The sequence below is a fragment of the Dermacentor andersoni genome, chromosome 2 (genome assembly GCF_023375885.2).
Source record: "Dermacentor andersoni chromosome 2, qqDerAnde1_hic_scaffold, whole genome shotgun sequence".
Classification (NCBI taxonomy): domain Eukaryota; kingdom Metazoa; phylum Arthropoda; class Arachnida; order Ixodida; family Ixodidae; genus Dermacentor; species Dermacentor andersoni.
In genome coordinates this window covers 38,599,835-38,621,548 of record NC_092815.1, presented here as the reverse complement: position 1 = coordinate 38,621,548, position 21,714 = coordinate 38,599,835, and the positions used below count along the sequence as shown (strand labels likewise).

Genomic DNA, 21,714 nt, shown 5'->3' with positions numbered 1-21,714 from the left:
GTCAGTCTTCTTGGGCTGCATCATCCCACCTGGGCAGTGCAGACCAGATGAAGAAAATGTGCTTGCAATGCTAGATTACCCAAGATCCAGCACATTTAAGCAGTTGCAAGCCTTCCTGGGTCTCGTTGGCTATTATAGGAACTTATCCCACACTTCTCACTGACAGTGCATCCACTCACAGACTGTTTGAAGAATGAGCCATGGCAGTTGGCAGAGTCGAGAACAGGTTTTCGCTGCACTCAAGCAGTTCTTAGCTTAGGAGGCAGTTGTGGGCCTTCCAGATCTGAACCAGCATTTTATGGTTCAAACTGATGCAAGCTTTGTCGGCATTGCAGCTGTGCTAGTGCAGGCTGGCCCTGGTGAACTGCAGCCTGTTTCCTTCATTAGCAGGGTTCTTACAGAGGCTGAAAGCCATCGTACTGTACAGGAGTGGGAGTGCCATGCAGTAGTGTGGGCAGTGGACGAGTTCAGGGCCTATCTTGAATTTACCGAGTTTGAAATTCACTGTGACCACTCATCCTTGTCATAGATGTTTAGCACCGACCAGGCTTCACCCAGGGTCAAGTGTTGGGACCTACTGCTGCAGGGCTTCAATTGCCAAATCGAGCTCAGATGGGGACTTGCAGATATACCCGCAGATGCTTGGAGCAGAGCCCCCGTCCAGTGTGAAGACCACCCAAATGACAGTCTGCACGAGACACTGTTCCCCATTACTGCCCCAGAAACTGAAGCGAAAATTACATTTGAGAAAATAGCAGTAGCTTTGGAAAAGGATGCCACACTCTTAGCTGACACATGACAGCTCATCCAAGAACAGGCTCTTGACATCTATCTCTCAAAACGGGAGACTGTGGTACGAGGGACTAGGCTTCCACGCTCGGACCCTGATCACCACTTTCTTCATGATCTGGCGAAGGCAACAGCAGGGGTATTCTGTAAGTGTCCGCCTAGTGGACATTTCCATTTCGTCTGCTGCTGGAGCACTGATTGGCCGGGAGCGCCCGTCTCCTTCTGACGTGTACCCTAGCCCAGCCATTCAGAACTTCAGCAGCAGACAAAATGGACATGTACACTAGGCAGAAAATTACAGAATACCCCTCCAGAACTGTAGCCAAGTGGAGTGCTGCTTCAGCAAAGAGGCAACAAGAAGGTACCTCAGCTACCCGATGACCTTCAACTCCTGGCACTGAAGATGGCACATGGCCACCCATTTGCAGACCATGCTGGATTTTTCAAAACCATCAGATGTGTCTTGGCACGGTTCATCTGGCTGGGCATGCGGGCTGACATATCAAAGTATCATCACAGCCTTTTGCGTGGGCCGTGATGTGGCGGAGGTGAGCGCCATCTAGAGGTGTTTTCAAGGAATCGGGCGAGCCACTTTATGACATCTGAGATTTGCGAACGCCGGCGCGCACAAATCTCAGTGGCCATAGCTGCTCTATGAATGATGGAAATGTTGGAAAAGGGGTTCGTGTTTGAGTTTCCGCATAGCAGAATTATGTTTACTGTTATCTTCAAATTACAACCCTATCATGTCTGTAGGTTGTGTTTAGGCTGTATTTTATGATTTTTCTGACGCATGCTACTTTGAGGAATTCAATTGGTTCAGTAACGTCTCTGTGCCACGCAGAGGGCCTGGGTGGTTGTGGTCCAGAATAATTTTTCACCAAGCAACGTCCAACATCGGATTTTTTTGTGACACGGGGCCCATAACGTGTGGGGATGCGTGACTCTCGAGCGTCCCCTGATATGTTTTTCCCGCATAGCGCGTCTCCTGTAATCCCGCTTCGCCGCGTGGCCTGGCACCCGTGGCGGTCGGAGTGGTTGAGGCGCAGTACGAGAGATGGCGCTAGTGTTGCGCTGCTAACGCCGCCGACAGGCGGGGTTACCTGGGCGCCGAAAGACAAGGCGCTTGCTCTCTTTGGTTCGGGACAGCAAGCAGTGCGAACGTGCCGTGCCGCGCGTGCACCGATCCATGCTTCTGCGAGACCGTCTCGCGTGACCGTACGCGCGAACGACCAGGCGTTGGGATCCAGCATGGGGCGAACATATTCGCTCGCTATCCGGTCGCGGTGAGTCAAACTTCTAGATTTGTTGCGCGTCCATCGGCATGTTTTGTGGATAGCAACTCTGCTAGCAGGCATTGATCTATGAAAGGTGCAATAAAATGCCCTTGTGATTGTTTGCACTACTGTGTTGTCGTTCCTTTGTCCTAAGAGTACGGGAGGAGAACCCGACATCTGGCTGCCCAACGTGGACCTCTTGGGGCATTGGACGATAGATTTAACAGTTTTGCTTCGTTCGAGACCTTTGTTTGAACCGAAGCGTAGGGCTAGCGTGGATTTTGATCGCTAGCGTTGGCGGCGTGCTTTCTTGAGCGAGGCGACGGTGGCTGAACTGTGTTTGGACATGTCAACATGCTAAGCCTTTTCGCAGGTGTTTCTTTAATGACAGTCGTCTGTACGAGAGCCACGTGGTCTGCATCCTGGGAGAGCGAGGCTTAGCGCCCGCGGAGCATTCGCAAGCCTGAAGCGAGTGAGGACGGCAGCCTCGTGGATGGTCCGAATTTCTTATGTAAATAGCTTCTTCTATCTCTTTGACTCGGATGAAGTCGCGGCTCTGGGAGGCGGGCGGCTGCGGGCCACGGTTGCCACTACGGGCTGACTGGTATTGCGGCCTGGCACCGGGCGCTCCGACACCGTCTGGGACGGTGGGCGCCGTCAACTCGGATGCTATGTGCACCGAGCAGGGTAGGACCACCTAACAGAGCTGACGTCTCCTCGTGGCTGCCTGTATTGCGCCCATTCTGGGTGTTGTTTTTTGGATGCCGGTTGTTGTCAGGGTAGCGACGCTTTAGGCCTAAGGCTTTACGGAGCTGCCTGTCGCACGTGGAAGGACACAACCTGGTGGACCGTGGCGTTGAGGTGTTCCACTTTGCTTCCCTCATTCTAGTTAGCCTCGCACAAATTGAAATTACTCGTTCGACTCAAGGAAGCGAGCTTTGTTCACGTGAACTTAGCATCTGAGTAGCCGCCCGATCTTTTGCTAGCCGAGTTGAACATCGTACCACGTGGGCAATGCGCATGCAGAATTCCTCTCCCTTGCACTACTTTAGTGTTTGCCGAGTGTGTTGAGTGTACGCAGCGTGATTGGAGTCGCCCCTGGTTTGCCATCACCTGCACATCGTCTGTGCTGCTGCCCCGGACTACGATTGAGCCACCCCGGGCGATGGTGATGCTGTGGCCAGTTCAGCGCAGCGACTTCGGCGGCCTCCTGTATCCAGCTCACAACCCTCAGCGGCGGACAAAAGCGCCGGCGGTCACCGACAGCTACGGCAGCTCTTGCCAGCAGGGCATGTCGGCGCGAGCGACGCTTTCTCGTACCGGCTACTGCGTCGTCGTTTCAGGAGTCCTGGCCTGGAATCGTGCCGTCGAGTCTGCAAAGCTGCTGCTGTGACCGGCCGACGCCAGCGGTGTACCCAGGGACAATGTCGGCTCGCATGTTATGGACAGCATGTGGACATTTCCTCAGCGCGGCCAATGTTGCATGTACAGTCGCCGACCGATTTTCCGGACTCCAAAAATTCGGACATGCCCGATTATTCGGTCAGCTTCGCGGCACCGCCGTTCTCCCCATAGACCATAATGTATAACAACTGCCGAAAGTTCGGACACCTTGCAGCCTCTCGTCTGATTTTTCGGACACTCCTTGAGTCAACTCGATCGAGGGCATCATGCACCGACTCTGACCGGCGCATAGTTCGACTTGCTGAACGCCATTTTTGTTTTGAACGGAGCCTCCTTGCTGCCCCACGAAGCGGCGCTACTGGAAATCCCCGCTCATCATCATCGTTTCTGCTTGGTTCGATAGAATGGCCGTACAGCAGTTCCGGTTTCAGCTTAGTAAGCCATGTCAAGACAATCCAGCAGCTGATTTGTTTCTTTTGCGCACGACGATGCGAGCAGGCCGCGTTTTTCGTTTGTGCGACTGGTGTCGGCACGATAGTGTTTGCTTTGTGTGCTGTGTCGAGGTTTCGGTGTTCCAACGCGGCGTACGGAAACATCGCGTCAAGTGTCTAATGGCGCCGACAGTGCGGGTGCCGGGGGGCCTAAGATTTGTCGCCTTCCGATGTGCTCCCTACTGACGCGGAAAAAGTTCTGCCGAGACCTGCGCAGTGGTTGCATTGCGATTCCGGACACCGTCTCATTTGAGAGTTTCACAGGTGCTGACACTGCTGTACTAACATGCGCAGAACTCGACGACGGCGAGATCATTCGTCAGGTTTCTGCTGCACCCATTCTCTATGCTGCACCGCCGGACGATGACTCCGAGTCGGAAGATGACGCACCATGTGCTACGCTGCTGTCGCATGCGGAATGTGCACAAGCAGTGACTGTGCTTTCAGCCGCCTATAGTGACCGTTCGACCCTCTCCGAGATTCAGGTTTATCTGATTGCGCGTAAACGGAACAGCGTGCAACGGCGCACTCACGATTTCTTCAAGCCTACTGCAGAGCCCGAATAAGTGCGTGGAAATAAAGGATTTCATTTTTTTTTCTTAATCTGCTTTTTCGGACACCTGTTTATTCGGACATTTCCGCAGTCCCCGTGAGGTCCGAATAAACGGTCGGCGACTGTACCACCTTGTTCGCGAAGCATGGGTTGATGTTAGACCGTGTCTCATGTCTCGCCGGAATATGTAGTGATTTAAGGTTGGGGGGATGGGTGGATGCGCGACTCTCACGCGTCCCCTGATATGTTGTTTTCCTGCACGGCTCGCGTGGCCTGGCGCCCGCGTCGGTCGGAGTGGTTGAGGCGCAGTATGAGAGATGGCGCGAGTGTTGCGCTGCTAATGCTGCTGACAGGTGGGGTTACTTGGGCACCGAAAGACAAGGCGCTTGCTCTCTTTGGTTCGGGACAGCAAGCAGTGCTGACGTGCCGTGCCGCACGTGCGCCGATCCATGCTTCTGCGAGACCGTCTCGCGTGGCCGCCTTCGAACGCGCCACCGTTCGCGTGACCGTACGCGCGAACGACCAGGCGTTGGGATCCAGCATGGGGCGAACATATTCGCTCGCTATCCGGTCGCGGTGAGTCAGACTTCTAGATTTGTCGCGCGCCCATCGGCATGTTTTGTGGATAGCAACTCGGCTAGCAGGCATTGATCTATGAAAGGTGCAATAAAATGCCCTTGTGATTGTTTGCACTACTGTGTTGTCGTTCCTTTGTCCCAAGAGTACAGGAGGAGAACCCGACAGTGCATTTATGACGTCCAATTCTTTTGCAGGCTTATATAGAATTATGCTCTGTATCAAACTGATAGGCTTTTTTTGAGAGTTCAATATAGCCAGGTTCGACTGTATAAACGACCTTTCAGAATAACAAACATATTGCCACAGTCCCCTTAAGTTTGTTATATCGAGGCTTCACTGTGCAACACACTCTCCCTCAATGTCGTAGAGAACACTAGGCTGATAAATGCAGTAAATTTTGGAATGCTGTCATCTTAGTGCAAAGACCAGCGCTCGTCTGTGTTTTTCATGTTTCTCATCTTTCGTCTTGTTTTCCTCACACTGGTCAAAGTGTGCTATCTTAGTTTTAAGGTGAGACTAGTATAAAAGAAATCAACAGCAACAAAAGAATGTGATCTTCTGAGGAAAGTTGCTGATGTGTGCTCACATTTGGTAACGTTCCGAATTCCATTCTTTTTTTTTATCGCACGGTGTGCGAGTCACGTCTCAGCCAATGCAATGACAAAGGGAGAAGAGAATTAAAGAAAAAAAAAGAATGGAATGTTTAGAAAATATGGCATTTTTTCTCCTTTCTAACATAAGTGAGGTGTTGTGTAAAATAGTATAAAGCACACAGAGTAGATGTAAAGTAAAAATGAAGGGATGCTTCTTGATAAGGTCAAGTGCTGTATCACTGCCAGTTTGATTAAGGAACGCAAGCACACTGAAGTTGAAACATGTACATACATGTGCTGATGGATGTTGTGGACTGTACATCATTTTGTGACATTCACTGCTTATCTTTCAGTCGCAGAGCAGCATGGAGGAAGATGCCTTCCGACGTGCCGCCTACCGATTGGTGCACTTAGATCTGCGAGGCCCTCGCGGCGAGACATGCCTGCACTTGGCGTGTGGTCGTGCACCACCAGCCAGCCGCCAGGCCTTGGGCGCAGTCTGCCAGGAGGCTTTCCCGGCACCCCCTCTTGTGCGTCTACTGCTCGAACTTGGAGCCAACCCCAATGCCACTGATCATGACCGGCGTACACCCTTGCACGTCGCAGCACGCAGCAAACCGTGTTCGCGAGCTGCAGCGCTTGCGCTGCTGGCTCGTGGTGCACACTTAGACCACACTGATGCCACCGGTCGCACACCCTTGGACTATGCACCCATGCTGGTGGATTGTAGCCCTCTTCGTTACACTGGCCTGCAGTGTCTGTGTGCACGTGCCATTGTGCGCTTTCAGCTGCCCTTCCAAGGACTGGTGCCTCACCAGCTGGAGAGCTTCATCCAAAGCCACTGAACAATGTGGCAAGGCACGTGTGATGCCTTTATCCCCCTCTCCTCGTCTGTTCTCTGCGAGTCATTTTCTTTTTCCCAACCAGTCCTAGGTTCATAGAATTGCATGAGAGACTGCCAGGGTCTTTGTGTGGCTATTGTACTGTGGAGGCAAAAGTCAGGCTCATTGTGGTAAGAAAGGTGTTCTGAAAGCAGTTAATGGCTGTGCTGAAAGATTGTTTCTTCTTTTGTGGTGTGCTTGGTGAGTTGCCTTCTTGGACTTGTAAGACAAAGCTATGAAAAGCTTCTCTGAGTAGAGGAGCTCTAAGTTGTTCCCATTCCATTGATTGTTATAAAGCCCATAGCTAATGGCATTTCTGAGAGCTCTGCGTGCCATGGTGAAGAGGTGAAAAGCTGCCCAGATAGCCTGGTAGATGCAGCCAAGGAGAGGGCATATCACGAACTCCTGACATTGTGATAACCAGGATCTCTCTAAAAGTAAGAAAGAGAAAAGGAACTTAGCCTCATGACAATCCGGTGATGCAGAATGGCTATTCATCTGAATGCGGCAGTTTTTCTGACAGTGAGAAAGATGCGAACTACTACTTGAAATCTCTCATTTTTCCAGAAGCACACCACTTGCCACTGCCAGTGTGTATTAAACTGATCCTGCTGGTCGTGAACTGGCAGGAAGCTTAGATGTAGTCATAAATGAGAATGATTTGCAAATGTCGTGGGAAAGAAAAACTTAGAATATTAAACTGATGGTAACATGCATTGCCGAAGCTTCTCATTCCTTGTTTCTGTGTGCTCATTACAGCCATTTTTTTTTATAGATCACATGGTTATTAGCATACAACAATCGCATTTATGAAGATTGCTTGCAAGCAAAAGTTCTGGCCGAGAATATTTGGTTCCTGGTGGTTCTTCAGTCGATGTGCACCTGTAACTGATGTCATCACTAGATGTAAAATGCCATATTTGCACGAATATGTGTGGGAGGACCTTTGGGAAGACTAAAAAAAGTTCTACTATTCTGACATATAATGAGCACTAACAATACACAATGTAATTGCATTTATGAGTTTAGAATGTTATAGAATAGCAGGGCATGCAGTTTGCTGTAGCACTACATGCCTGCACCAGGCTACCTGTGCATAATCTGCTGCTTGTACACATCACAGTAACAGATTGCATGTTTCTCAATGCTGAAATATCCTAAAAGTTAAACGGTGCACCGATTCAAGGGGCCAGATTCACCATTGCAGTTGCACAGTGTGCTGTTGGGCTGCTTTGTACTGTTGCTCAGTTTTACCCTCTGTTGCAGTCTCTCGTTGCTGCAGACAGCTGCACGCGTCCTGCACACCTGCAATTTTTCCTAGGACATAGAGAAGTTGGCTTTTCTGCAAAGCTTTTCTCACCTGGTGGTTGCGTTTGCAGAATTTTTTAAGTGCAAAAGGGGGTGGGGGGATGTCAAGTCTCTCATTACATTCGTGCAGATATGGCAGTTTGGTAAGGCCAGAATGTTTGAAGTGAAATTTACACCAGAGCCGCTGCTGTTCTTATCAAAGCTAGTGTTGCTAATGCTTTGTCACAGTATCAATCAGGGTATGCATTATGTCACATTTTGTTTTCTTGTACATTGCATTTATTTGGCTTTTAAGAAAGAAAGTAGCTTGGTGTTGTATTCGAAAGTCTCAGTAAGTGGGCCTCTGCCCAGCTTGCTCTTTTTGACAGTGAGCTTTTCTTCGAGCATCAAACTTGTGCCGTTAACTCATCTCGTGTGCTTCATTCTTGTTTTACAGTTTAAATTTTGCCACGTCGAATACTTCTTGCAATGAAGTTTGGTGAAATGGTTTGGAATCAAAGCGCCAACATGTCTTGTTATATTTAGTGCAATTGCTGTTGAGCGCAATAATCATACTAAAGACTCAAGGGTTCCATCTCTTGGAAGTGCTGATGCAGACACCTGCGATGGCAAACAGTTGGCTCAACCAAGTGTACCTGAAAACATTGTACGAGTTTTTTTTTTTTTTTCAGCCAGTTTCCGAAGGTTGAGCAATAAGACATTACCCACTTCTTTGCATTAAGAAAGTCGACTGTGTGTCGAGGGAGCTGACATAGTTTTTTTGAGGTTGTAGGGTATGTGCGCTCATTCATGGAAGTGGATTACCTTTACAAACGATTACATTGAAGGGCAGTAACATTTAATAAAAAATATGTTGGCGCCTTCTGATTTTGAACCCATTTACCAAACCCGTCAGATGCTGCAGTGAGGTCATACAGCTGTTCCAAAATTAATCAGTTTCATAAACTGTTAGGTGATGGTTGGTACAAGAAACCTCTCCAGTAATTTAATTTTCAATTAATTTTTTGATCGACAAAAGCACTGTGTGATTCAATAATGCACATAAATGTACTAAGGAATGAAGAGATTTGTTTGTAATATACTTGCATAAAGATGTGTTTGAGAATTTATGGTAGTTCTACCATTGTATCAGAGGCAACATCGTGCCCTTGCCACCATTGCGCATCTTATTATTGGCCCATTGATGCGCAGCATGGCCTCACTGAATGGATTATGTTGACTGCTAAGGAACTACCTAGATTTGCCTGCAGGGAAATATAGGCTGTGATATGAACAGGGAAGTGGTGTTACAAGCTCCTTGCAGTTGCTCGTAATCTCTTTCTCTATGTAACCTAAACTGCAAAGAGAAAACATTTTTCCGTTTTGCTGGTTGTTTTGGCAGCTGTTGCGATGCAGATAGTGTGTAAATTGCATCTGCAAAAAAACATGACTCACCGTTTTGATTGGTCTCATTAAATTGTGGCACATGCATCAAAATAACTGGTCCTAAATATTGGTCTTCACATCATGTACAATAATTGAACATCATATACAGTAGGGGTGTGCGAATATTTGAAACTTTCGAATAATGAAGCAAATATCGTCCTATTTGATATGGTTCTCAAACTGAATAGTCATAATTTGATTAAGTCTCTCAATCAATAGTCGCTATTTGAAGATACTAATATTTTTCTAATACTCTAGTCACTGACTGTACATGATCAAGCATAGAATTTAAGCAAAAAATGCTGTATTTTTCATCCCATTCACAGTGGACGTGACATACTACAGCACGCTGCGTCGCTCAGTGAGCCAGAATTTCATGGCTCGGCGCGATTACTCTCCATAACATGTTATTTAGATACGGCATTTGGCAGTGATTTCTATATGCAGCACCTTTGTCCTCTCATCAGATTAAATCAGAGTATGTTTTATTGCAACATACTTTATTCAACAGTGGCACCATATTCCATGACATTTCGAACCAGAGAAAAGGTGCTTTTTTTTACACTACCATCGCTGCAGGCGTGCAATGTCTGGTTGTGACAGTATACACAAGATATTAATTGGTCGTCAGGTTACCTTTATAAACCTCATATGATGTAATGCATCACCACATATTCTCCCAAGAACCCTGAGTTCGCAAACAATGTGTTTAGTTGTTCCAAATGCTTCCTTTGTGTGTTTAGTAAAGCATGCATTATGTGCAGTGTAATGACGAAAACTTTGCTTTTGTGAAAACCAGGATGTTAAAACTGTCTGATATTATTGATGAGAAGGCTGTACACTACTCGCAATCTATTATGGCGTTTTTCACCGGTTGATTCGGAGCAGGATTTCTTGCTCCGTGGCAACGAATCCGAATATCACTGGTCGATCTGGAGCGGGTTCGCGCTTTCTGCTGGTCGCTTTGGATCAACTCGCTCCGCGCCGGATCGTTCTCACTTGCTCCGTCACCGAAGCGCGGATTCGGGCAGAAATAGCTTGTGTCACTTCCGTCTTCAAGCGAAATCGGTACCCGGTTGGTACGCACAACATTGTGGTGCTTCGCAATATGGCTGCGTTCGGTGCTCCTGCAGAGATCGCATTTAGCGATGAGAGCTCGGACCACAGCGATTACGAGGTGACGCAGGTGCTGTACGAAGCCTTCTATGCACGTTGTCCATGCACAATCCTTGCGGTCGCTACATCAAAATGACGGACTCTGCGACTGCAGAGGTCAAATTACGCACGGGGGACGGCGACTTGGGTTGCCATGGAAAGGTACAGAGCGGAAGTCAGGCATGATTTCCGGAACAGGTTTGTGTCACATGTACGCAGACTTCCTGTGTGATCTCCAGCGGAGCGTTTTTGCGCTCCGCTGGCCAATTCGGATTTGTGAAACCTGAGCGCTCGCTCGAAGAATTCGGCGGCCGCTCCAGATCGACCAGTGAAAAACGCCATTAGAAAAGTGTTCAATTCGCTCCTGGCACTATTCAATTCGGTCTGAAAAACTGCTATTCGCGCACCCCTAATATACAGTAATAAGCGTGATGTGGCACCACTGTAGCCACTGTTACTAGCTGCAAATTTCTTGCGCATTCTTCAACTTTCACATTAGGCTAGCCTGCATTTCTATGTTTAAAATATTGGAGGAGGAAACTTGTTTGAAACAGGTGCTCTTTCCAGAACCATGCATGAAAGCTAAGAATTTAGTTGTCTGAAGGCCTCACAATGAAAGAAACATGAACCATCAAATACACGAGTGCCCAAAGTCTACTCCAAGGCCTGAAACGAGTAGGCATACCAACTGGGTGCTACGTCTGTTCATCAGTCAGAAAAGCCACATTAACAAACACTGCTCATTTTTGAAAGGCTTAACATAAAGTAACTGCAGCTTGAATGAGTAGGACTAGTTTCAAACCATTGCAGTAGACGACTGCCAAATCTGATTGGACAACTGCAACTTTACTCTGACATATAAGCAAGTGCAATGCTTTCCTTTTTTTGCTTTGATGTAATACTACACTGCAAGATGCACTACTAAAAGTATGCATTGTGCATGTTAGCACACAACCACATGCTAACCTAGGCAACTAAAGCTTAAACTTAGCAAACTATATCTCCAGCTGTTCATTATTGCCAAAGCTTTGCACACAGCTGCGTCACTTCATCACACTGCTCGGAGTACTTACCATGAATTTTCATTGTATGCTGTTTCTCAGATGTTTTTCAACATATATGTTTAGTTCATTTCCTGGTCTGTACATATACACATCATATGATTGGCATGCGCAGAGAACTTTCACCAGTGTTGGGAAGCCAGAATGCACAGTGTGGAGGTAATTATCATAATTTATTTCCTGTTCTCTACAAACTGCAGCACCCCACTAGTGTGGCTGCTTGCTTCAATATTAGGCCATTAAAGGTGCGAACACTGTCATGTCTTTTGCTCTACCTGTTGCAAAGTGCGACACATCTGCATGGCAGCACAGGTCATGTGCACACAGTGGCAAAGGCTCAAGACCTTGGCCACCATGCCCAAGTGTTCCTTTGCATGCTGCTACAAGCTCTCGCTGTTACAATCTTAAAGTACAGTTATGTCTTGTGCTTGCTTGTCTGTCTCACTTTTTTGGAGACAGAAATACTTGCAGACTGTTTACTTAGCACATTTGGGAGGCAGCTTTCAATCTAATTTCTCCAGAAAACTAATACTGTAGATTTTTTAAAATTAAGCTTTTAACGACAGCAGAGGCAGAGAAATAGATTGTAAATTCAGTTTCATGCTAGGTTTTGATTGTCACGTTGTTTGCTGTACAGTCAACCACAACAGTTTACGGACCACGGTATCTTGGAAAACATTAAGTTTCCAAGCAGCCTGTAACAGTGTTCAATAAAAGTGAACATCACAATGCTGTTCACATATACTGGTAGAAGCTGTAAATACAAATGCTAGGCTGCGTTGTGAAGCTGCGCAGATATTCAGCGTTTTGACAGATTTCATGTTCCATAAAATTTTGTGGTTGACTGTACCTGTTGCAAGCTGTGACACGTCTGCATGGTGGCACAGGTCATGTACACACAGTGTTAAAGGCTCAAGACATCAGCCACCATGCCCAAATGTTTCTTGGCATGCTACTAAAAGCCCTCATTGTAACAAAGAATTTTAAAGTGAAATTATGTCGTGCTTGCTTGTCTGTCTCACTTGTTTTCCGGAAAGAATTCAAATACTTGCAGACAGTTTACTTAGCACATTTGGAAAGCAGCTTTCATTCTACCTATTTCCAAAAGATGTATACTGTAGGCTTCCAAATTAAGGTTTAAACGACAGCAGAGAAAGAGAAAAAGTGCAAATTCAGTTTCATGGTAGGTTTTGATGCAAGATGCCGTAAAGGATATGTTGCACTGGAAGCAAACGAGCGGTATGTTGGACTGGACATGGAAGTGAATACGTTTACATTATTTTTATTGTACATACGCTTTAGAAACATTTTAGACTTGCTCCTTCATGACTGTATTGTTGATTTCTTTCGTTGTGTGGTCAACATAAAAAAAAATAAAGACTAAGAGCATTACGTGTTTGTTTCTGCATTAGAATGGAGGGATGCTTAAATCTTGGGGAGTTAGAAAACATCATTGTTCTGCTGGAATACCTGGAGCAGCATAGGTTCTTTTTCTTAGCCTTGTTTGAACACAGTAAGTAAACAGAGTTTAAACTCGAACAGCAAAGCATGGTACACAGTTGGACTGCAGGACATTGCACTTGGAAGTCCTGCAGAGGCCTATTGCACACTGCATTTCCAGTCCAGTTTCTCACATCAATGCTTTCCCTATAGTGCACTTGCGGTTGGTTTTACAACTGCACCTAAAGCATGCGAGGCATGAACTTTCCGAACACTGCAGAAGTTGATTGCAGCACTTGTAAGGCCACTCATGTAAATGATTGTAACTTGACATGCCATGGTGAATTTAATGCAAAAAAGAATGTGCAGACTTGTTCACATTGCCATGTGGTATAAGCTTGGGCAAAAGTTCATAACCTGTAGCATTTCCATGTACTTCTAGAAGTGCACCAACTGCTCCCTACTCTTGTTGTAAATGGTTGCAGGTTCTGTGTGCATGGCCAAAGGCATCAAAAATTAACTGCAGCTGTAATTTCTTGTTGGCTTCTGTAGCACTCCGGTTGACATGATCAACACGTGTCTTTGCTGGGGTACGAAAACAAAGAAAACCCGCCGTGGTTGCTCAGTGGCTATGGTGTTGGGCTGCTAAGCACGAGGTCGCGGGATCGAATCCCGGCCATGGTGGCCGCATTTCGATGGGGGCGAAATGCGAAAACACCCGTGCACTTAGATTTAGGTGCACATTAAGAACCCCTGGTGGTCAAAATTTCCAGAGTCCTCCACTATGTCGTGCCTCATAATCAGAAAGTGGTTTTGGCACGTAAAACCACATAATTCAATTCAAAACAAAGAAAGGGGTCACAGGAATACAGAGATTTGAAACGATCAGCAGTGTATGAACACGAAGAACCTCAGCCTCGCAACCAATGTTATGACAAAGAGACTAGTTTTCATCAAGGTTCTGTGAAGACAATCCCCTTGTGAAAATGTTGGCTCCAGGCTGAGGTTTCTTTGGTTCATTTGTTGCTTGCTGGGTTACACAGGTAAACCTCAGGTTGTTCTCATCAAGCTACAGCAGCCTGTGCTTACTATTCAGCTTGCATTTCTGGATTTGCTCAGCGCCTATGTGACATGCCACTTCACATCCTTGTATCTGTCCTGTCTTGCCCAGCATTTGCCACTGTTAGGGCTTGGCTGCTGCATGCTTTCCATGTTTCTCTCTCTCTCTCATACTGGGGCTGCTGTTGCCCGTTGCCCGTTTCACCACTGTCTTGCCCTTTGCTTCAGTGTAAAAACAGTAATAGACCCAACTTTATCATGCTTGGAGTGCATTTGCAGCAACTTTGCTGGCGCCGTGATGACAGTAGTTTTCGATGGTTTGCAGCTGTGCTTTGATTCAAGGCAACATTGAGGGGAAGGCAAAGAACAATTTCATTGTGCATTTTTCAGTGAACCCGAGATGGATGCTGGAGAGTGAATTTTCTCAACCTCGCTTCTATTGCAATATTATTTTCACCTCCCTGCCTTTTTTTATCACGAGAGCTAAGCAGGTTTGTCATGTACAGACACGTTTCTTACCACAGTTGCCCTTCAGTCCACCGAGGTACTACTACTGTAGTGATGTAGTGAAACTCATATTGAAATCGGTCTATTTGGAGCACCCATAGAGGGCACACCATGTGTTGGTTCTCCTTTTTTTTTTGGCTCCATGCTCTTCTCTGTCTTTTTCATTGTCATTAGGAAAACACAGTTGACTGACTTCCTCATGACTACAGCTACAATTAAATTTTGTTGACATATTCCTTCCCACCGTAGGCGTAATATAAGAACTGTAATTTATGGGCTATTTAGTAAAAAAGAAATTTCTTCAATGTAGCCCAAAGGGTAGCGATAGCGGCAGCATTGACCACAATAGCAAAGTTTAGTGTTGCACTTGAACTTTTCGGACGGTGTTCAAACAATACACAGGTGCGACACGCTGGTGCAATGCAGCATATAAAGCAACTCCAGTTGGGTGGAAGGAACAGTGCCTTAGCAGCTACTGGGCGTGTCGTAATGAAGAGCTTCGCTAGTGGCATTAATACAGACCTTAACCTCGGTGGTGCATGAGGCGAGATTGACAGGCAACCACTGGCTTTAGTTAGTGCCTTGTGAAATACTACTATTGGATAAGCTTAGCTTGATGTTTAACTGCCCGTTCAGCTCAGAGCAATGCATGCACACAGCAGCTCATCAGAAAGGCTAGCATGCTTATAGTGGCGTGCACACAATGCTCATGTCAGCAGGGGAAGGCAGAACACTGCCCTGGATCTCCCACTGAGGTGATTGAGCATAGCGTTGACAGTGCGTCAACTTCACTTCGTCATTGTTGCAGCCAAATGCACTCTGCGTTCCTGGAGGCCATCTAACAGCCTGCAGGTGAGCTGCAAATGTACAATTGAGCAGAACAGCGTGGTTACAGTGGCGGTGGCATTCTTGCACCTCTCATGTCCACACAATTGCTATCACAATAAAATGTTTGTGCTGTTCAAACACAAGACTATGTGGTGAATCTCAAGCACAATTTTGCATTAACTACATAAATTGTGGCATAACATATGAAAGTGCCTCTAGTGGCAAAGCAAGTCAAGCACAAGCATTATGTTTGTACTGATATATGGCAGCATTCATCCACCCAGAAACGGACAATGGGACCTAGCACAGAGGATGTACCATATACTGTCTAGACAGACTGAGACAGAATATACTGAGACAATAATGTGGAGGCCAAGAATTAATTCCTGCAATATAATGGGTGCGTTCTGCATTTGCCTTTACGCAGCGGAAAAGCACACAAACTGTTGAAGCGAGGCCCCTACATATTTGCAACTTGAGGTTTAAAAGTTTGCCACAAAAGCCACAATCTTGGCATGGGAGAACAGTCCATAAGGCAAGTGTCTATGCCCCAAATGTACGACCCATAAGCAATAGAAACAAATGCTAAAGGTGAGAATTGATAACTTTTGCAGTTAATTTTATACCTAGAATTAAAATTAAATTATGGGGTTTTACTTGCCAAAACCACTTTCTGATTAAGAGGCACGCCATAGTGGGGGACTCCGGAAATTTCGACCACCTGGGGTTCTTGAACGTGCATCTAAATCTAAGTACACGGGTGTTTTCACATTTCGCCCCCATCGAAATGCGGCCGGTGTGGTTTATACCTAGAATTCAGACAACAAATGATTCACGTGTTTAGTGGTGGAACTTTTTGGCACATTCTGTTCTGATGGGTTGAGATGTCACACTGCATTTGCCGCGCGGGCTGGTACGCAGCCAGGGTCCAGGCGCAGCAGCAGTTGGGAAGGCTGTGATTCAGAGAGCTTGTTGTGCAGGGAAGACAGCACTTTTAGAAGCAGCTGCTTATGACATTGGAATTCCTGCACAAAGCATAACATTAGCATTAGACACAACCTAGGCTCTAAATTTACATATTCAAACACGAAGAGCTATCACTAAGACTTGTTAAGGAATGGCTGTTGCAAAGTTTGGCCCTAAGGTGAGCCACTTTTCATTAGAGCAATGCATCAACGTGTTTAGTAAAAATACAGTAATTACACACTGCAATACTTGCAAACACGTAAAACTAAACTAAGCAAAACTAAACTAAATGCAACTAAAGGCAAGTAAAATGAACACTTTATTTATCTTGTGCAGTTACTATCCAAATACATTAAACAGAAGTTTTCAGACAAATTTTGAAGCCACCTAAACACATTTGCAATAGCGCCAGCATTGCATGTGCTTTTGTGTTTTAAATAAAAAAGTCCGAGGACACCTAAGCACTCCTTATGAGTTGTGAATGCGGAAGCATTAATGTCCAATCGAACGGCGCTGAGCGGTCCTTCAAATTTCGCATTGCAAGTAATGTGCTGCCTGAGCCAGCAAGCAGCAGCAGCCTAAGTGCCAACATCGCATGCCACTGACATGCCACTCGATGACTGCAGAAACTCGTCGAAAACGCTGGCCTGAGGAAGCGCGGAAGCAGCAGCATCGAGGGAATTGACCTTTGTGCTGCCTTTCGCTTCAATGTCAACAAAGCGGCGAGAACACAGCGCACACTAAGCTATTAGCACTCAACGCACTCTGTCCCCATTGCAGATAGGGCCCACGTGGCCGCACCATGCGCAGCCGTTGCCAGAACCCCCCCGGTGAATTGAGTGCGATGGAAGACGGCGCACTTCCTCCCTACCTTTCTCTCTGGCACGTGCAAGAGCGAGTCACCATCCTCAACACACCCTCGCACGCTTTCACTCACACCCACAGCATACTGTGCATGGCCACAATGATATCCCGCTTGGACTTTATACAGAACATCACAACGACGGTGGAAATGTGCCTGGAGTGTCCATATAATTGCTATCGCAATAAAACTGTGTTCTCATAACTAATGGCCATGTAATGTTAATTTAAGCTCTAAAGACTTTTAAGAAATTACACAAAATGTATATAATGTTAAGAACTTAAATGGCAAGTCTGCAATCTAATAAGAACAACACAATCGGATGCCAACATTCCGCAAAGCACTATTATTAGAGTTTAAAGCAAACAAAAATAACATATTAAATTATGAGTTACGTGCTTTTGTTACCTTGTATGTGCAAGTTTTTTTTATTTTACACCACCGAAATATTAGCCTAGCTTTAACAATGTGTATTAATGTCAAATGTTTGCCTGCATTGAAGGGGCACTTAAGCGAAACATTAAATCAGTTTAGACTGTAAGAATATCCTAGAATTCCATTTTAATTAAGAGGAACTAAAGGGCAAACTTCCATATAGTTTCTTAATTTTCGTGCCGTAACTTTGGCAGCAGTGCAATGGTGTGACGTCATAAATTTCGAAGTGCTATTTTCTCATACTTGGACAGGTATGGCAGTGTAAATGTTCTTTAAACATGCTAAGTTCAGTATTTAGCTCCTTTAGAGTAGTGTAGCCCATTTTCACTGCTGCACAACTAACTAGGCCAAAGCAGGTGCCGTCAAAATGTATGACGCCACAGAAACCTGGTGCAGCTTCAAGGCGTCATTGCTATCTGTCTTTTGTTTTTATGTTTTACCTAGCTTACGACACTTCCCCTCATGGTAAGAGTGGCTTTCTTGGTATTGGAGAAGGATCATTTCCTAATACAACTCCACTTGTTTTATTCTCTTTATTGTCTCTTTAAATGCTTTTTTACTATGTACAGATTACAGAATTGCAATGTAAACTTTTACTGCTGGGTTACAGGCTTGTAAGCATGGCGTCTCAATTTCTTGAAATTTAATTACCTTTATAAAAAATAATTAAATCATGCTTTAGGCTTACCTTTCTGTAAAACATCTGAGCACCTGAGTCAAAATTTCGTTACCACTGGTTTCTAAACATGACTCTTTCAATCAAATGCAATAAACATCATTGCTAATTGGTTTAAGGAATATCCAATGAAAGCATTTCTGCATTTTGTCTGTATTTAAATTATGGATATTGCTGTTGGCTCTGAACGAAAGTGTTTTCTTAATGCCTTGCATTACACACAGAAAGTTGGAAATGGTTCCAACCATATCAGCAGCAAAGTATATGCATTCATTAATGAGGCCCTGCAGCACCTCCACATTTTTTCCTTGCTCCATCACCGTGCAAGGAAGTTCAACAGCAAGGACGTTTGCAACATTTCATTGGCATCCTGAGAGCCTACGGACATTCCGAAATTTATGAAATCGCAGCAACAGGCAATGCTATGCAATGGCCTATGAAAGTAAACAGCACTCCTTGCCTGTTCAATGCTCTCGTATTGTGAGAACTGCCTCTGTGTAAGTGGTTCCTTGGTTTCAGGAAAGATGGCACGTAAAGACTGACTCAGGACAAGAATTGACCTAAGACAGTCATGCACCTGAAAACAACATGACAGACATGCATTCATGGTTTGTCAAAAGAAAAGCAATTAGAAATTATAATTAAAGACTATGCGAAGTTAGAACATAGAGGAGGGCCTTCAGATCATTACTGCTGTATTTACAAGCGTACCTCTACCCGACATTCCTCCTGTTAAGTGTAGGGCAGTGTCATCCCTCGATCGAAGTAGTCGCTATGCTTCAATGATGCTCCTTGATACAACACACAAAATGTAATTGTGGGCACTAGGCTGTAGAAATATTTAAGCAGCTTCTCATCACAGTAATCACAAAGGAATGTTACTGAAGTGCAGTCCTCCAATTGGAAATATTGAAAAGAAGTATCGATTCCATATATCTTTACTTCCATCATGGAAATATACCTGCACAGTTGAAATACACCACCTTATTCTTTTGTTAGTCAAAAGCACTAGCATTGAGGGTGCATGAAAAGCATACATGAATGAATGAAAACGTGGTGCTGCCTTGTAAATTAATGTTTTCTCGCAAATGCAAACACTTAGAAATGTGTAGTCAAAAGCAAAAAAAAAATTGTTGGGTGGACACTCACTGCTTTTTATAAGCATCTACATTGGTGCACCAAGTATCTGTCATGGCTAGCAGTTTCTAACTCAACCAAATCAACATTCTGTCAAGCTGGTCTTGCAAGAATTAGGACCCCATACCTGCCAACCTATGAACATTAAAATTTGTAAAGATCCCATAGGCTGAGGGGGGCACTGGCACAGAGGGAGAAATGAGTGAGAAGGGGAGGGGGTTGGTTAGCACGAATTTATTTTTAGACCTTGTCCTGAGAGCACACCTTTTTGAGCAATACATACGCACTATATTAATGCCAATTTAAATTTCAACACAGTGCACAATCAGCAGCAAACTTGAAACAACAGATACTAATAACCAACATACTGTTTTTATGTCACAGTCACTATTTAAGCAAATTTTCTGTTGTCGATGTCACAGGCTTCAGAAAATTGTCTGTATATAAACTCTGTAGAAGCGAGTACCGCTCTGGCATACTTTCACCGAAGCAGGGTTTAGGTACGGGCTAGTTGGTATTCAATTGCAAACATCACTTGCAGTGTGTACATAGACAGGAACCAAAAGAATGATGAAGACAAGCGCTGACTTCCAACTGGTTTTTATATTGAGTAACACGCATATATACTATGACACCAAGACAAAAGCAACCCCCCCCCCCCAAAGCATAAAATTGACATGAGTATGCATTCAAAATTCAAACTAACCATGACCGCCTCCTTAAAATGAACGAGCACGCATGTGCGACCTCAGAAAAGCAAATTCTTTATCTGCTAATGCAATTGATGGCTTACTAACTGAGTCACCTTCAGCAATTGCTGCTGCTACAATGATAAGTCTAGTGTTTTTATTAGAATGCCTAGCTAAGATACTGGTTTTTTCAAAAAGCGGAATACAGCTGCATTGTGTGCAATGGCCACCTAGAAACCCTTCCCGCCCTTTGCGCACTTTATTGCTATGTTCTTGAAATCTAACATTGAGACATCTACCTGTCTGCGCTACATAAGATCAACCACATTTCAGGGGTATCTTGTACACTACACCTTTCGAACAATCCGTATCATTTTTTCTATGATTGATACTGCAAGGCCTACATCCCTTAGCAACAGGATTAGTTCTGGTGCAAAGCTGTGCAAGTTTTTTCGAAGCCGAGAAAACAACATCGATACCTGCTCTTTGTCCTATTTCTTTAACTTTGTGGGAGATCCCACGAATGTACGAGATAACAGCTGTTTTGTTTCTTCGATCATGTACATGAGGCTCAATGCTGTGTGGCTCAATGTGGCTGTATTCCATTGTTTGAAAAAACCAGTATCTTAGCTACGCATTCTAATGAAAACACTAGACTTATCATTGAAGCAGCAGTGATCGCTGAAGGTGACTTGGTTAGTAAGCCGTCAAGTGCATTAACAGATAAAGAACTTGCTTTTCTGAGGTTGCACATGCACGCTCGTTCATCTCAAGGAGGCGGTCATGGTTTCTTTTAATGTTGAATGCATACTCATGTCAGTTTTATGCTTTGGGAGGGAGGTGCTTTTGTCTTGGTGTCATGGTATATATGCGTGTTACTCAAAATAAAAACCAGTTGGAAGTCAGCACTTGTCTTCATCGTTCTTTTAGTCCCTGTCTATGTACACGCTGTAAGTGATGTTTGCAATACTTTCACCATTGGAAGATTTCCAATGGTAGGATCGGAGAGCAATGATCAAAGCTTTGTTATGAACATAATGTATTTTTTATAAAACTTGACAGAATGTTTGTAAAAGCGTTAAGCGAACCCAAATTCGTAAACTTTCTCGAAATTTTGGTAGAGTGGCAGGACTCACATTCAAGTCAGTACACTGAGAAGGTAACTCACAGGTTTCAGCATTATCAAGCTGTCCTTGAGAAGGGAAGCAAGGTAACTGTTATGCAGATGTTGGATGGCTTCGAAATCTCGAGTCTGCGTCACTTGTCCAAGAAGACGACCCAACTGGCTTTCTATCACGTCCACCTGGACATCACAAGCAGTGAGGGACTACATTAACATTTGCATGTTACATGTATTTATTGGTATACGTGCCTTCTAAAACAGCAGCTTTGGAGAGGTACGTAGCAAAGGTGGCTTACAATACAGGATTTAGACCAAATTTTGAAGGATCAGTTTTCAAATACCAAGGAATACCTACAACCTTCCATGATTTAAGTAAAAGATTCGTGAGATGGTTTCTGTATTTTTATAAAAGAATGTGGGGACAAGTCAAGCTCCCGCAAACTTCAAGATTAAGTTGTGCTTGCACTATCCCAGTA

General features: G+C 45.1%; 2 protein-coding genes across 2 annotated transcripts in view; one reads left to right on the top strand and one right to left on the bottom strand.

The window, feature by feature from the left end:
- LOC126542445 (protein fem-1 homolog CG6966) overlaps positions 1–12,908 on the top strand; it is a 42,882-nt gene extending 29,974 nt beyond the window's left edge. The window contains exon 8 of the mRNA XM_050189515.3: positions 6,040–12,908. Coding sequence (XP_050045472.1) covers positions 6,040–6,531 — 492 coding nt within the window. The 3' untranslated portion in view covers positions 6,532–12,908. The remainder of the gene's footprint in view (positions 1–6,039) is intronic.
- The window catches only part of LOC126542443 (gamma-tubulin complex component 4-like), a 52,943-nt gene continuing 42,559 nt past the window's right edge, over positions 11,331–21,714 (bottom strand). Inside the window, exons 12-14 of the mRNA XM_050189514.3 lie at positions 21,284–21,418; positions 18,750–18,866; positions 11,331–16,375 (exon numbers count right to left, since the gene is read on the bottom strand). Of these exons, the coding sequence (XP_050045471.2) occupies positions 16,238–16,375; positions 18,750–18,866; positions 21,284–21,418 (390 nt within the window). The 3' untranslated portion in view covers positions 11,331–16,237. The remainder of the gene's footprint in view (positions 16,376–18,749; positions 18,867–21,283; positions 21,419–21,714) is intronic.